The sequence below is a fragment of the Ambystoma mexicanum genome, chromosome 2q, assembly GCF_040938575.1.
Source record: "Ambystoma mexicanum isolate Mex_15411 chromosome 2q, UKY_AmexF1_1, whole genome shotgun sequence".
Lineage (NCBI taxonomy): Eukaryota > Metazoa > Chordata > Amphibia > Caudata > Ambystomatidae > Ambystoma > Ambystoma mexicanum.
In genome coordinates this window covers 1,016,548,702-1,016,565,998 of record NC_090924.1, presented here as the reverse complement: position 1 = coordinate 1,016,565,998, position 17,297 = coordinate 1,016,548,702, and the positions used below count along the sequence as shown (strand labels likewise).

General features: G+C 44.2%; 1 protein-coding gene across 1 annotated transcript in view; it reads right to left on the bottom strand.

The window, feature by feature from the left end:
- CUBN (cubilin) overlaps positions 1 to 17,297 on the bottom strand; it is a 1,794,835-nt gene that overhangs the window by 1,554,213 nt on the left and 223,325 nt on the right. Inside the window, exon 13 of the mRNA XM_069648353.1 lies at positions 14,323 to 14,441. Coding sequence (XP_069504454.1) covers positions 14,323 to 14,441 — 119 coding nt within the window. The remainder of the gene's footprint in view (positions 1 to 14,322; positions 14,442 to 17,297) is intronic.

The following is a 17,297-nucleotide window of genomic DNA, read 5'->3' as shown; positions in this document are numbered from 1 at the left end:
GTAAAAAGGGCCTTGCTCAAGGATCCCCTAAAACAAATCAAAGCGATAAGGAGCATCATCACGCCCTATCATAAGAACGCAAAATATTCAGTTTGGGAACACCTAGAGCTCTTTGAACAGATGATGGAAACTTTCCATTTGAAGGACAGACAAAGCTGCATTCAATATGTGAAATGGACCTTCTCTCCTGAGTACTGCAGCTTCTTTGCGGGGCTGGGGGATCAGAATCATTCTAGATGGTCCACCTATAGGGCGGCCATCTTGAAACATTTTTCTGTGCACAGGAATCCTCAGGAGGCTCGCAAGGCAGCCTACAACTTGCAATGTGCAGAATATCAGGCCCCACAGGAATTTGTTCAAGAATTAAAGAGTGCCTTTGCGCAGACCACCAGAAGGGTGCGCACTGACAGCAAGGAATTTGTGAATACCTTCTTCCACGCTCTCCCCAAGTACATCATGACCTAGCTAGTGAGAGACTTTCACGAGAAAAGATCACTAGACTGGGTCATCGAACAAGCCAGACGCATTTATGAGGTGAAAAAGCCAGTGGAAAACAAAAATAATCCAAAAAGCCCCAAAACAACCAACATCCCTGCTGCTGCTAAAGTGGCGGAGGTGAAGGTTGCCCCCATTTTAGATTTGGAGATGGGGGGGCCTAAAAACCTGCCTGCACAGAATCAAAGCAATCCCAAGCCCAGAAGGCCCTCGGGCCAATCACAAACAGGGATCCAGGGAGGCAATCCCACAAATGGGATCCCTAACTCCCCTGACTACGTCAGCCCCCGCTACAAGGGGAACAGACCCATCCTGGTTTATGTGTGGACTCATCCAGCCCAAGGGGGAGATCCAACCAAACAGCAGCTAACCCAGGGAACTTCCCTCCTCACTTCCCCCAGGAGGGGAGTAATTCCCCAAATACTGGACTGAATTTCTTCCCAAGGTACCCGAAAAACTTTCGACCCCAAAACAGTCCATCCTTCTTTCCCCACTTTCCTGAGCCCAGACAACCCAATCCGGGAGAGGGGAGGCCAAGGTTAGAGGGGTACCCTACATTTTTCAAACGCGGGGTATTTTGGGAGCAGGGATAGCTACCCTTCCCGGAATCAGCCCAGGGGAGACAACAGAACCCTGTATCAGCCTGAGCGGGTATCACAACTAGAGCACCAGGTCCAAAACCTGGCACAGGATCTGGGTCGCATGCTGAGGGCTCAACAGAACCCTCAGATGAGCATGGCAGCGCTGAATGCCTCAAACTCAGGATCTGGTGCTCCAGAGCAATGATGGGGAAGAACCCCGAAAAACCACTGGTTCCCAGGGAGGAGGCACAAGGGGAATGGGGGTGTAAAGCCTTGGAGGAAGCTTCCTTCCCCACTTGTAAAAAGCCCCTGGAAATCCAGGAACCGGAACCAATATCTCCTGCCCCTGAAAGTCTGCCACCCAAGGAGCAGAGGGGGGTAGGAGAAATAAAGAGCCCAAGAAAACCCATTTTGAGGAGGAGGTACACATCTACCAATTTGAAGGAGAGGGATCCTCAGAGGATTCTGGGAAAAGGATCTTCTCCTTCAGAGATGGGGGAACTCCTCCCAAAGCAAAATGGGTCCCAAAGGATCCAAATCCAGACTGGTTAGATGTGGGGACTGAGCTAGCGCCGCCCATCATCCAACCCCAGAATCATCAGCAGGAAAATCCCCTGGTTCAAACCCAGCCTGGCGACTGCCTCCAAAAAGGGGGGCGGCAGCCCAGAACCAGGGGAACCCAAAACTTCTCCCATATCTAGCTGTCACCTTTTCTTTTCAGATTCCCTAGATTCCAAACAGAATTAACTGAGGTGTTGCCATCCTAGGCACACTCTGCAGCAACTAGAGGATTCTTCTGGAACCCCAGAGGGGGTCACTCCAGTTCCCTAGAATTCCTACTATAAAAAAACTATTCCATCTGTATAATCAATAACCTGCAAATAGAAAAATTGTCCTGATTTGTCAAAAGGTATGTATCTGCCCCACTACATAAATAGTGGTGGGGGAATGTCTACAAATATGCTTTTTCTTTGTCATCCTAGAATTGGAAACCATGGAGACTAAAACCAAGGAGGACCACCCAGGGACCGGAAGGAAAGATCCAAGGGGCCCAGGGTATCGCTCAATACTCTCATCAGCAATCGGCGAGGAGAACCGGTCGATCCACCACTGATGGGAGAAGCTGATGAATTTGGACATGTGAACCAGAAAGAAAAGAAACTGATCATCCCAATCTAACGACTTGCCCTTGACGGGCAGTCAAAGACAAATCGCGAAAGGGGGCTTGTGGGGTGTACCGACCCACAAGGCTCTGCCCTGCGACATCACTGTGTGCTGGTGGCACCAGAACCAGCAAAATGGCCGCAAAAAGCACTATGCACGCTAAACTTATGAAAATTGCGCAGTGAAACCAAAAAGTTGGCTGCCAATCTACTTTTCCTGTGTCAGTAGTGGAACAGGAGACCACACTGCTGAAACCTGTCATTGGGCTGCCCACAGAGTGAAAATAGAAACTACATGAAAGGCAGTGCTTAATTGCAAGGAAACCCAGAAGTGCTCTGAAATCCATTTTTCCTTGGTTGCTGAAATTACAAAATAATGGTTCCAAACATCAGAAAAGATCCAACATCCTTGTTGGGTGTTACCCGACACCTTATTTAAGGAACCCACATAAGCACACATGTCAGGAAAAGCAGAATTCATCATAAGAATATCCACATTAAAAAGTGTGCTTGTCTGTGAAAAGTCTGTCAGAATATGGGCGCAGTACCACCGGCCGCCTGCATGACAGCTGTCATTTAAGTGCATTGGAAGCTTAAACTTGTGCATTTAAAATCAAATGGTTGGAATCAGGTGACTTGCTATTGAAAGCAATATAGGTTGCAACTATGTAATCTCTATGTTTGAAAAACTGGAATTATAGTTCTGTTTGCCTGTTTTGAAAATGTAAGTTTATTTTATCAAAGAAAAATTTAAACAAATTGAGTTTTAAAGTAAATCAGGTGCAAGCCAAAGAACTTCAAAGCAAATTCCACAGCTGCCCCAACAAAAGGCGCCTTCCTTCTGCTCTCTGGCTCAGGAACTCACATTCAGGTGTTAATGGAGAGGGTAGGAGATGTTGGTTTGTTTCTCTGGGGGACAGACAAAGGGCTTCCTTGATTGAAAAGAATATGCAGATGCAAGTGTCAACAGAAGCCCTTGCTAGAGGAAAGAGGCAGGGATTGCTCTGAGCCACCAGGAACTTTGGGGGCCGGAATAGACAGTTTTGTATATTCTTAAAGCACAAGAAAGTATATTTTTGAAAAGGACTGACAGAGGACTGTGGAAATTTGTAAAAATTGTAAAATTACAGTATTGTTGATATGAACATTCTGGGCATGTTTTAAAAGTACTCAGAACTGTGTGCTATGTTCAGGGACATGACTGCAGAATTTGTGGTTTTGTAGCATTGTGGTGATGCCAGAAACATGAAACTTCATATGACCATGCCCAGATATCATGCGCACATATGTGTAAAATTGTGGACAAATCTGACATCGGGTATCAGACTAAAGGTGTGAAAAATTGACAAATCTAGACCCAAGCTCTCACCGAGACGGGGCTTGGATGAATACTTGCTCCACCAAATCTGTGATACAAATATGCTATTGCTATCAAGTTGCTAAAATTGTAAATATGTCTGTATGAAAAATAGATTTCATGTGCAGAAACCAGGGGAGGTTTTCCCTGGATCATAAAACACATAGTCATGATGACACTCTGTTTGTTTCTCAAATCAGGGGAGTGGAAAGACCTTAACCAATAGAATACCTAGGGGTTTGGCTAGTAGAATTCAGCATACCCACCCCTTTAGAAAATACATAAATAGAGACAGCTTAGGACCTAGAAAGACACACATTCACCCACTAACCGATTGCTGGCGGGGCACTTTGGAAGAGAAATCCATATTACAGACTCCAGACTCCAGACATTTTGAAAGCAGACAGGGCCATTCCCAAAGCTGAACCCTTCTCAGCTTTGCCTTGAAAAATCCAGAACCTAGATTTTACCCCAGACCTCTACGGGGAACAAAAGATCAGCCTGGCTGTGCTGTGCTGCTTTCTGGATCGAAATCCTTGGCAGAATCCAAAGATCCAACCCAGTAGAACTGAGCTGTGACCAGATAGCTGCGAACCAGAACCAGAACCCGTCAGATCCAGTCCAGTCCCACCGTGCGGTATCCAGAGTGCCTTGCTGTTTGCAGAACCAGAGCGCCTTGAGTTCAGACCGGTGTGCTAGCAGAATTCCTGACCAGATCCCTGACCAGATCCCTGACGGGTCCAATCCAAACAGTGGTAGTAAGTATCCATAGCATACGATTGTCACTGACAAATGTATTGTCCATAAGGAATCCTATCCAAACCCATTCTCTTATATCCAGAACTGCATTGTTGGAATTATTTTGTCTTGCCTGAACTCTTTCTCTCACCCTACAGTCTTTTGTAATAGTAGTGTTAAAATCATCTTTGCGCTAATATATTTACTGAAGAAAGGCGAGCGTCGCGGCAGGCCAAACCAACCAGCGATATCCTGGGCTGGTGGCTGCGCTGTCGTGTAGTTGGCATCTTCATAGTCTCCTCTATTGTAAAGAAATTTTGTTCGCTAATTTTAAAAAGCGCATCTTTATTTTACTATTTTGACTCTTTCTAAAATAAACGACCTCCACAAAATCCTTCATAACTTCTTCACCGTTTATGCGAACCCAAAACCGCAACATACAAAAACCTTCATAACTTCATCTCAACTCCTGATATTTTTTCCGTAATCGTGCTTACCGCGCACAGAAATGTTTACCGCAAATTTTCCGTTTGGCTCCATTCTATCACGTGTGAAATAGCTGCTCATTGCATCCAACCTCAGTATTAAGTGTTCAACCTGCTAGTTACTCAATAATCATTGCTAGTGTTTGTCTGAACCCATAACAAGCGGCTCCCACTAGTATTGAAACCATTTTAGTGAATTAGATATATTTTCAGTTTTTTTACCATTCCATTCAAAACCACATTCAAAACCGTTTTGACAAGTTTGCAATCATTCTTGTTTCTCTCTGTGTTTGCTGGGGGAAATTGGGATTGATACTGTTTTGTTGAATTCTGTATTCCTGAAACCTGTTTTCTCTCCTTCTATCTCTTTATAGTGCATATTGGGGGGATTGAGTAGTGTGCAGGGGGAAAGAGTAATCACATTGCATTTTGATTGAACCCACACCAAAGTATTATTCTATGCTGCATTATGTTTCCGATTATTACTCCGTGTGATTAAAGAGATTTATTGTGACATCACCCCATTGGTGATCATTGTATAACCATTGAAGTAGTGTGATATATATATATATATATATACATAGTGAAATCGATAAAATAAATATTTTTAACTTTGCAAAACAACCTGCTTCCTGGTTCAGTGTGACCCGTGGGGATTCAAAGAGAGGGGCGTGATATAAGGGTATATCATTCAGAAATAAAAGAACTAATAGACATGAATAAATAATGAAGGGTTTCAATCGTGCATCCCATGCTAGGCATTGACTTAGGTGAAGTGGCGGGTTGAAATCACTTACAACACTCAAAGGAAATATAATTATTATATCACCAACACAGAAAAAGGACTATGATGAGAAACTGGGAAATCCCAAGCGTATTAACATAAAAAGGGGAGGAGCCAGATAAAGACAGAGAGAGACCCAGGAGATTTGAATCAGCTGGGCAGGAGACACTGGAAACGTGGAGGAAAAGATGCATAACATGCAGGCGAACAGTGGGAGGAAGAGGGTGCCTGAGTCGCATGGTGTAAACCGTGGACGACAGGAAGCCTGCAAGCGTGAGAACAGGTATAGGAGGGATGCTCAGTAGAGGCTCCGGGGAAACAAGGCTGGGAAGTGCCGAGGCTGATGCAAACCAGCGAGAGATTCTGCCTGCCTGAAAGAAGTCCTCAAAGCAATTTGCACCAGAAAAGTGGTGGCGGGAAAGGAGAACGAGTCAAAATCCCTTCCGATGCTGAAACCACACCAAGAGAAGGACACAGAAGCGTGACAAAGGAAAGTAGACTGGTCCCAGTGATTGGGCAAAGCCTGAGAAGAGTGAAGGGTATTCAGTGATACAGCATACTCTTCCCAGACAATGGTTAAAACTTGAGAAGAGTAAAGAGTAATCAAGGACACAATATACTCGTCCCATTGAATGATTAAAGCCTGAAAAGTGTGGTGGACACATAGAAACCCAGCCTACTCATCCCAGTGAAGGAACGGATAATCACACATATCCTAATGATAAAATAAGAGTACAAGAGAGTGTAAAAAGCTCTACAAGAGAAAGAATACCATTGTGGAATCTGGTGCTGGCCAAAGACGAACTGTCAGATATCCTTTGAAGGAATAGAAGAAAAGGAAATAAAGGTGCTATCAGAGCCAGAGAGTGGCACTTGAGAAGCTAAGGAGAAATAAAGAAAGAGACAGGAAAAGTCCCCTAAGAGAACTGAATGAAGAATTGCAAGAAATAGTATCAAACTATTTGAAGATCTGATATTGAAGTTAACTTGCTGAAAAGCAATCCCTTTAGAAGGGAGTCATTCTCCTGGTGTTTAGCTAGTTGGCATAAGTGGTAGGAATAGAATAGTTTAGTTTGGATGGAGGACAGACTTTTCCTTTGGACTTGAGACCAGGCGACGAGCACCCTAGTTTAGATCTGTCTCCTCCTTCTGACCTATCACAACTTATACTCAGTTTACTGAACACTAAGAAACTAATTATATATTTCCCTTCTATAGATATTATAGGCCAGGCAATGATATTGTACACATTTTGTCAAGAACTTATCAACCTCACGTTGGCCTTTTAGTGCTAATTGTGAACTCGACCTGGCTATGTGTTAAAATGTTGCACTGAAATGTCAGGCTCTTACTCAAGTATAGATCTATGTACTGTGATGAAGGCATATGCTTTGGACTGACTGATGGGACTGGAAGGATCCTGGGGTTTGGGTGCCAGCACACATTATGCAATGAAGGGCCTGGAGGAGAAAAAGGGTAGGTCCCTAGGATACCCATCCCATCTGCAGCAAAGGAAATAGAAAAGCTAACACCAAAGGTTAGCTGACACCAAGACCCAAATGATAGGATCTCAAATAGGGAGTGTGACCCTGCAGTAAAGGACCATGGTCAGGAAAGGGGAGTTCAAGCCATAGGGAATGGAAAACCTCTTTTGGTGCAAGGACAAGTAGCCTTTGGGGGAGCATGGCATTCAATACAACTCCTAAGACACCCTTTGTCCTCTCTTAGATGTCCTAAATCCTGCCTTGAGTATGGGGGTGATGTGCATCAAATTTTCTAAGCCTTGCCATGAGACACGATGCAGTGTTCTGGACAGATTGAGAGGGACCAAAGTGGCATCTGGGATTTCTGTTAGTAGAGAGCTTGCGCCAAACTGGAGGGATATGACCCGGACTTGAACAGATGTCCAGAAACTCAAGGCAGGAGAGAAAATCATGAATTTGCAGAGGGACACAAGCTGGTCTCATGGTGTATGGGTCTTCCTAGTGATATGTGTTTTTTGAATGAGAGGTCAGAGTCAATGGTAAAGCAGAGTGATTTTGCACTAGGAGAGAATTGAGGTGTGCATCCATCGAGCATCATGTCAGTCAGCCTATTCTCAACCATTGCCATTCATGGTGGGGTTTCCTAGGAAAATGTATTTGGTCTTTGTTGGGTTGGGTTTTGGGGAGGTGCTTAACATCCAAGCGTGGATAAGGGTCAGACAGTGAGTGAGTCAATGAATGTTGCTGATGAAACTTATCTGATCCTATCTAATGTACACTCTTTTGTGATCAAAAGAACAGTGTTCCTCCTGTAGATATAAATAAATAAATAATATTTGCATGTAATCTACACAGTTATATGTTATCATTGGTGTTGGTGAGGTGTTCCTCCAGAGGTTTGATGTAGAGGGTGATGATCACAAGGGACATAAAGAAGACTTGTTGAACTCTGCAGGTAACTGGGTGGCAATACTATTTCTTGGGGTCTATCTGGATGAGTTGGTCTCTCATGGAGCAGTAGGAAATGAACTACTGCAAAACTGTTCCCTCAAAGCCCATGTGTGTGATGAGAATGTTGAGGCAGGCTTCATGGTCAATGCTAGTGAAGGCAGCAATAAGATCAAGTATGACAAGTAAGCAAAGGTCACTTTTGTCCAAGATGTGGAGAGCAGCATAAATAACTTGGATGGTGATGGTATCTGTGCTGCACCATGATCTACATCCTGATTGGTAGGCAGCTAGGATAATGGGCTGAGTGATCCTTTCATGCAAAGAATGGTGTTGGTCTACTCAATGACTTTGCAGAAGAAGGATAAAAGTGTCATGGAGAAATAGCTTGGTAGCTGGTCCAAGTTGTGTATGTGTGTTTCCTCAGTGGTTTCCCCATTTTCAGAGCATCTGGAAAGGTACATTGTATGAGGAATGTGTGGATGGAATTCACAATGGAAAATGGCAGGATATCATCTTTATAAGTGATGGATTTGACGGCTGTGAGAGCGTTGGTGAGGTCTTATGGAGTAATTGTCCTGTATTCAGTCCATCTTGATATGCTGCAGGCAACACATTTTTAATGGTGTTGTATACCTCAGAGGATTGCAGTGTTGCAGGGATAGGAATGGGGCTGACAACATGCTTCATTGGTTGGAAGATTGATATGCTTGTGTTGGGCACTTACATGATGGTAGTTGTATATTATCTTTCTTTTGGCTGTGGTGATGAGTGTTCTCAAGGTGATGAGGTCTTCTTTATGATATTGTTCCCTCCCAAACTATTCTTATCTGCGCATGGCTTACTTGATGTCAATGAGTTCTTTTGTGTACCAAAGCGAGAATGGCTTACGCTTGTTGAATCAAAGTTTAAGTCGTTCGTGGGTGTTGGTGTTCTCAGGTATATTGTGGGTGAGTGCGCTGACCTGGGTAATGACATTCTCTGAGGGTCCAAAGGTGGAGGTCAAGGCAATCAGCTTTCCTCACAGCACGTCCATGAGGACGTTTTTAAATGAGCAGAGTGGTGTTGTGGTTGGTATGGATTGCCCCTGGTGTGGGAAAGTTGCACCACTGAGGAGGATGAGTATGGCTGCATAACCTGTCCAGTCCAAAGTTAATGGGTGAAGATATTCACTGGCTGAGTTTGTGAGTCTGCAACAAGTTGCTTGATGTCCATGATGTTCAGCAATTTCAGTAGGGTGCCTCAGGCTTTCTTGATGGAGTGGCTTTTTAGACAGATTGAGATCTAGTTAGAAAATGTTACTTGCATTGTAGATGGATATTGTTGTGCTGATATCTGTGATTTCACCAAGAAAGGCCTTGTTTTTTTGGGCTAGTGTGTAGATCAGGGGGAAGGTGCATGTCTGAGCATTGGTGAGTGGGATGTGCTAGATGAGAAGTTCCATGCATGTGAATGTAGTGTGCTCTTGGAGGGAGCTTGTTCATTATGTTTCGTGGATGATTGTGACCCCATTACGAGTCTTCCCTTTGCATTCCCCATGTTGGATGCTGTAGCCTCTCGGGACAAGGAGGTCCAGGTTGTGTGTGTGGAGGTGTGGATGAGCCAAGTCTCTCTGACAGGTTGTGAGTGGTGATGAGGTTAGCAATGTCTGTGGCATATCGTACTGCAGAATTAACAACAATTAATGCGCGTGTGTGTGTTTGAAGTAGAGGGTGTGTGGTGATGAATGTGATGTGGATGAAGTTCTATGGGATTGGGGAACAGAGTGTGTGTGTGTGTGTGTGTGTGTGTGTGTGTGTGTGTGTGTGTGTGTGTGTGTGTGTGTGTGTGTGTGTGTGTGTGTGTGTGTGTGTGTGTGTGTGTGTGTGTGTGTGTGTGTGTGTGTGTGTGTGTGTGTGTGTGTGTGTGTGTGTGTGTGTGTGTGTGTGTGTGTAAAGGTGGTGATGGGAAGGAGTGAGTTGGGTGTGATGCACATGTTGCTGGCCTACGTGTGATGTGGAAGCAGGGGTTATGGCATTTGCCAGGTAGTGACAGGGCCTAACAGGAATTGCCTCTGTCTTTGGGTTCCTTTAGGGGTTTGAGACAACTTAGTATCCCAGAGTTCAGATAGGAAAGAAAGGGATGGGGCAATGTGGTGAGTTTTCTGGACATCCTATGAGATGAGTCAGAGGGTCTCGTCCCTGTTACCGCCAGAAGAAACTACAAACCCGTGCCCAAACCAAGGACGGTTTTCCCGCACTTAAAGCCAATTACCAATACTGTGAAAAAGAAGGCACACATAGATTAAAGAGGATCAGAGGGATCAAAATCACACTCTAGTCCCTTTTCTATGCCTCACCATCATAGTTAGGGTTGGAATCCTTTCTATGTATCTGACAAGGGGGTCAACAAAAAAGACAAAGGACTACAGCGAGACAGGTCTGTTCATCACGGCTGGAGTAGCAGTAGCAACAGGGGAAGTTGTATATGCAGACGTGAGAAAGCAGCCTTCGCGGTAAGAACTAAAAGGGCACAGTGCACGCCATAACTCCCGTGGCGAAGTGGAAATCGGGAGTGCAGCCCTACTCGGGTGAGGCCCTGCATAGAGCAGAACAGAAAGTGAGATAGCAAAAATAGAGCAGGAACTTTTGGTATTGTTACCCAAAAGGAGACGACATCCCCGGACCCGGGGGGCAACCATATAGGAAATGAGAGGATTTGCAACAAAGCATAGCCCGCGTTCGCTACAGAAGGGGACCACCCTCTGTCGAACTGGATATTAAATTATGCCTCCTATTATAACGATTTGTATGTATATTGGCCTACGCCAAGTTGCTTAAGATTGTACGCGAATAACTCTCTACGGCAAGGTCTTGACCTTAGAAATTGATGTAAGCCGCCATCTTGAATCAAGCCTCCATTTTTAGGTTAGAACCGCCATTTTGGGGTTTTTGTACAAAGTCACCCTGTAATCTAAAATGGCCGTCTCGTGTGCCCTTATTCTTGCCTTAACCTCTCCAACCTCTGTAGGAGAGTTAATGTCCAACCTGCCTTCAGGCTACATGTTAGGGTCATGTAGACCTAGTCCTTTGTTGACCTCGGGAGCAGGGGATTACTTGAATTAGCAATGTTAAACTACAAGTATACAAGAACTGTAATGCTATCCCAATATAATATGTGAAACATTTGTTTAGTCTGTATTAAAACAGTATGTAAAGAATGTAAATGTTAAATTGAAGAATAATGGAGTGGGTTAGTAAATGTATTCGAAAGTAAACCGCATGCACGAGATATGTAAATTAGGAGAGTGAACCTGGCGCGACCCTAGCCCAGTATATAATTAACCTGTAAGAGGGCTGGACATCATTTTACAAATTGTATAAATGCGTTGATGTCCAGCTAGGAAATTCTGTTCACTGCTCACATTGAACCCTGCTGGTGGTCTCTGTGATGTATTGACGGCCAAATAGCTATTTGTGTACTTTGTTGAATACTGTTCAGTTTTGTAATAAAGATTCTGGGAATCTTTATAAGCCCGTGTCGGTGTATTTTCCTTTGCTTGGTGTAACAGCCGTAAAATTGTATTTTTTCTGATTCCACACCTCGAGTTCAGGAAACAGAGTAAAAAGGCTGTTTACTGAGAAAGCACCCCAAAGCATTAAACCGCAAGGTGTAATTGGGTTATCAATTGCAGAGGAAAATCCAAGTAACAGCAGTTTTTTCAGTTGGTGCCAGAGGCGAAACGTGGAACAAGAAGAGTGACCACATTCCTGGACACCTGCTGGGATCCTTTTGAGCAATTGGGAAGCGAGCTGTGCTGCAAATCCAAACAAGAATGTACCATCTGGGGAGAGAAGGTGGGGGGAGTTCTATCTGTAAGAATGAATGACCCAGAGCCACCACCCAACACACCCTAGAAATAAACGAGACAGTGGACACAAATGAAGTAGAAAGAGAGTACAAGCAATAAAGACAGCTTGTAATAAATCGGAATAGAACTTCCTATTGTTGAGCAACTTATTAAAAAAATACCACAACATCCTTCGAAGTTGGTGAAACCCAAGGATAAATGGCAGACAAGTGAAGGACACATACCTTGGCACTAGGAGGGAACACTGAGGCTGTGATTTAGTCAGACAAAGCAAAAGATCCAACATATTTGGCTGGAGCTTAAGCTAAGTGTATTACAAAAGAGGGTCACGATAAACATTGTCAACTGGTGTACTCGGTAAGACAACACACCAAAGGTATCACAATTAGGAAATACCTGAACCATGTAGAAGGAAGGGTGTGACGAGGAGGGAGATGCCCTCTAAGCCCTGGAAATAAGACCAAGGGAATAGGATTGTCCCCCTTGGCATATTGCAGAGCACCATTTGTGCAAGTGGAGGTGGGAGGAAGGGAGCGACAAGGAGCCCAGGAACGGGGATTGTCTCCCTGGCATTGAAAGTCTCAGGAAGCGCTTGTTCCCCTGGCATTGAAAGCCCATGGAAGGCCTTGTTCCCCTGGCATTGGAAGTCCAGGGAAGAGATTGTTGCCCTGGGATTAAAAGTCCAGGGAAGGAATTGTTACCCTAGCATTGAAAGCCCAGTTAAGGGATTGTTCCTCTGGCATTGGAAGTCCAGGGAAGAGATTGTTGCCCTGAGAGTAAGAGAATAAGGAAGAAGACCACTTCCTTGAGAACAGTTCAAGGGCATCACTGGACCAAATAGGCAATGAGGCCTCATCATTAGAAGAAAGGCTGTAGGAGGGTAGCCAACATATTATTTCTTTACCTAATAGTAGTTGTGGTAGGACTGAGTGTGAGGGTCACAATAGGTTTTGGACACAGGACTGTGGACATTTATTTTGACATCCTGACCACTGTCACATTAGTTCATTTTGTTGATGCAGGGAAACCCCTCATAGAATTAGGGCTAGTAAGGCGTTTGCCCTCCCCTTTTATTAGTTAAATAAAAGCCTGTTTGAGCAAACTACTTAGCTCTGTCTGTGTCCTTACTGAGACCCCTAACACCACCCTAATATATGGTGGAAGTACATCAGCAGGGAATGGGCTGTTCCAGCCTTCAACCGCTGTTCCTCCCATAGAGTGGGCGAGGAGCGCTACCACTAGTTCACTATCCCAGCAGAGTCGTGGTAGTGTAACCTCGGAATCCATGCTAAGAGATTATGGTATAAAGAACGGAGTGACCGCCAATAAATTGCTTATTTTCTTTATCTTTCTTTTTTATATCTTATAGAGCATTGCTTGATGGAAACGAAAGCACCAAAGCCCAGTATAAAGGAAATGCTGCATGCTGGGAAAGAAAGTAAACAAATCCTCTGAACTCATCTTTGTCCAACCGCATTGCATGCTGGGAGAACAAGTTGCCAAGTGCAGAACTGTTCTTTATCAACAGCACTGCATGCTGTGGAGAGACTCAAAGCACCTACATTGCATGGGAGGAAGAGAGACTAGAAGCCGGCATTGGCATCAGTTTACAGGTTGGGGAATCTGAGGCTTCCTGGCCATCCCCAAGCTGGAAGATGACTAGTCAAAGAACTGCAAAGTGGGCACTCATGGCTACTTGTGGTACCGAAAGACCACCTGCAAGGCGTGCAATGGTTGCTACTGAAAGTGATCTGCCTAGAGGAAGAGCTTCTGCCAGGCAGATTAACAACTTCGAGTGATTGTTGGCAGCAGCTCTAGCTCCGTGTCTGGTGGCCTTGTGCCCATGGGGCAGAGTGCATGCCTGGCTTATAAACAGAACCCTTAATTTTGTAATTAATCTACCACTATGTCCGACAAAGCTCCTCCGTAAATACAGTTAGGTGCAGCAATGCACTGCCGAAATGCAATATGAGATCACACCCAAGGATAACCAAGCAACAAAAGACACAGCATAACATGACAAAACATAAACTACACAAAAAACGTAAAATGCACAATGATCGTTATGTTAAACTAAGTAAAATGAAGTGCTAGAATATTTGCAAATTCATGGGGAGATGTACCCCCAGAACTATTGGGTTTGCTGTTATGCCAAAGAGGATCTGCAAAGCTTATGACCAGAGATAGGGATGGACTTCGGATGGACTTCGGATGGACTTGTCAAACCAGCGAGTAATACATATTCAGATTTTCAGAATATCAAACAGGTATGTGTATGGGAACAAGTAAACTGTAATTAATTTCATTTAATTATTGCTATTCACTCTTGAAATTTTAGCATTGGGTGGGCCAACAATCCCTGCAGTACCCGTGGAAAAGCCAACACCAAGTGTTTATCCAGGTTTCAATGAGAAGTATAAATTGTTGGTATATTTACCATCCCAGGTTCTGTTCGTATGAGCCATGAGCAGCTGACATTGTGATCATACCGTTCACTTCCGGGGTTATTTGGGTAACTGAAAGACCCGGACTGTGCAAGGAGAGTACCGCCACAGGCTAGAGGAAAGAGGCAAAAATAACAGGTGTTAAGGTGCGTCATCACTTAGAACAATAACGTTTTTCTAAACAACCCAATCATAAAATCCAATCAAATCCGTGCAACACAGACAAACAAAGACCAAACAAATATTTGAGAGCAAAAATGTGTACATTATTAAAAATAATTATGTTAACTACATAAGGAATTATTTTGTTGGCCCTGATATTATGGAGGGTTTATTGGCACAAGCCATGTCCCAATACACCTGAAATGGGAACTAATTTCACCAGTCCAGATAAATAGTAACACATCTCATCGCAACAACATCTGTACTTTTATTTACAAAATAGACTTTTAGACATATACAGGGACGTAATTTCACCAGAATGCCAGGGTTAGCGGAAGTGACATCAGAGGGCCCTTGACCGCAGATGACATCACAGGAAGTGATGTCATTTGACCCCATCCCAAAGTGACATCACGGGAATCGATAGAGCACGAACTTTCACCCCTTGACAAAACAGGAAGTGGCATCACATAGCATTGTTTCTAAGTACACTACACATATAGGCCCATTTACCAAATGACTGTGATTGAAAGCAGACGTCCAAGGCCAAACGATAATGATGTGTTATTATATAGTACTTACTCTTAAGCGCTTCATATAGAATAAATATACAGAAAATATCACCCAACCTGTGTTGGTACTCATTTATCAACCTCAGCAGGATAAAAGGCTGAGTTGCCCTTGCCGGGAACCAGACCTGCAAATCACACAAGATAGCTCAACCCACTGAGCTATCTTGCCGGCTCTAGCTATCAGAAAACCAGCCGCTTCAGATACAACGAGCCACATGTTGCTGGCCACATCTCAGAAGCCTCAATTAAAAAAAAAAGTGTAAAAATGTTTTTTTTTTTAGGGATAGCACGGGAGAGCACAGGGGTAGCCAGGGAGACCACAGGGGTCGCAGTCGCCACCCCTGGCGACCCCTAAATGACATCCCTGGACATATAGGTAGCAACAATGAGGGTGTTTTCACCGATTGGTTACGGGCAGTATTATTGACCACAAAAGAAAAGCTTGAGTTGGCATTGATGCGACTTAGAACTTCGAGGTGGACAGTAATGCAAGAGTTTTCCTCCTGCGTCTGGCCACGCTGCGCCTCAGGTTGCACGGCTCGACTGTTGAGTTCAGATCGGTGATCATACTGCATGGAAGGCAATGGTTTGTCAACAATGTTTTGCATGCGGTTCCACGTCAAATGGAAACACTAACATGCAATCTAGAATTAATGCCCTGCACTTGTGCGATCTGAATGACACAAGGCCTAATAAGATCGTTATTTTGCCCTCCCTTTCTTCCCCCCTCATTGTCGTGTCACGCCTAGAGACACGTGTACAGGCGCGTCATAAATGACACATCATATCATATCATTGTGTTTAGCGTAGTTTTATATATGACTACTTTTATGTAGTCACGCCAGTTACGTAAGGTGTCCGTAAACTGTGGTGTGCCAGGGATTGACATTAGCAGCACCTTTTTCCTGGCTTTGGGTGCCTCGCGTTGTGCCTGCGGCAGGATGACGGGCTCTTTCATCGTCATAACCATGCAGCCCGAAAACACATAAACATACATAATGTATGCGAGCGTGCATGCCTGGTTGTGTTGTGTAATGTGTTTGTGTGTAAACAAGTGAGTATATTATGTATCGGTGACAGGGTGCACGTGTGAATGAGCAAGTGTATGGTGTACGGGTGTGCGAGTTAATGTTGTGAGTACAGGTGTGCATGTGTGTCTGTGCTGGACCAACCATGGAGGAGCTGATTTTGGCGGATGTGGGTGAGAAGAGGATGCCATTATGGCACTGTCACTTTTTTAATTGCCATCCATCAACGATAAATCAGTCATTTTATGTTTTATTATGTGATTAGACTGGCATTTTGGTGCAGCCAATCTAGCCATTTCATAGCATGGCATGACATTTTTTACTGGGCATCTATGATAAAGCATGATGTGTTATTACGTGGTTAGAATGGCATTTTAATGTAGCTAGTCTAGCAGTTTTTTTATTTTTTTATTGTGGCATGGCATTTAATTCTGAGCCTAATATGCACATGGGCTAGAACGGAGGGGTGAGCGCAGACAAAAGTCTTGCTCATGGTACGGGGAGATCTGGGGCCAACACTGCCAACATCTGTGGCCAAATATACTGGCACTGTTGTAATCAGGCTAGTATTTTGCCCTATTCAGGATGTTTTCGTTTTGTGCAGGGCAACTTGTGAATAAACAATGAGAAGCTTCACAGGAACACTGAGGGGTCATCTTTAGCATGGTCGCAACTGCAACCCTGCATTTGCATCCGCAATGCTCACTTCATGGAGACCCCTTCCCTTAAAGAGACATGGGTCCTAGCACATAATGAGTGCTGGATGCTGAAGAGGACATTGAGGTGCAAACAGCCATTTTGGGGAGCGGTGCCTGTACACTTGATCGTAGAAGCTGCTCCATGCCTAGCAAATGGGATACCGATAGGAGTGCTTCCTGCTCACGGTTAGTTATCTTATGCCCTGGACAGACAGTTGCCATTCAATACTTTAATACCACGTGCACGGCCAAAAATCATTGATACATTTCCAAAACTCACTTTCCAACTAATCTATCTTTCAACTTTGAGGCCTTTGCCATGCGTGCGTTACTCCATGAACTGGCCAATCACGATGTCCATGTTGTGAATTGAAACCTGCTCCTTTGCATTGGAATAGCATGAATGATTGGGTGACATTGAATGTGTTTGCATATGCAACATCCTTTCATTGCTCGGGTCCCTGTTTTTTGTTAAAATATTCCTTTCAGGTTTTAAATAAGAGCTTTG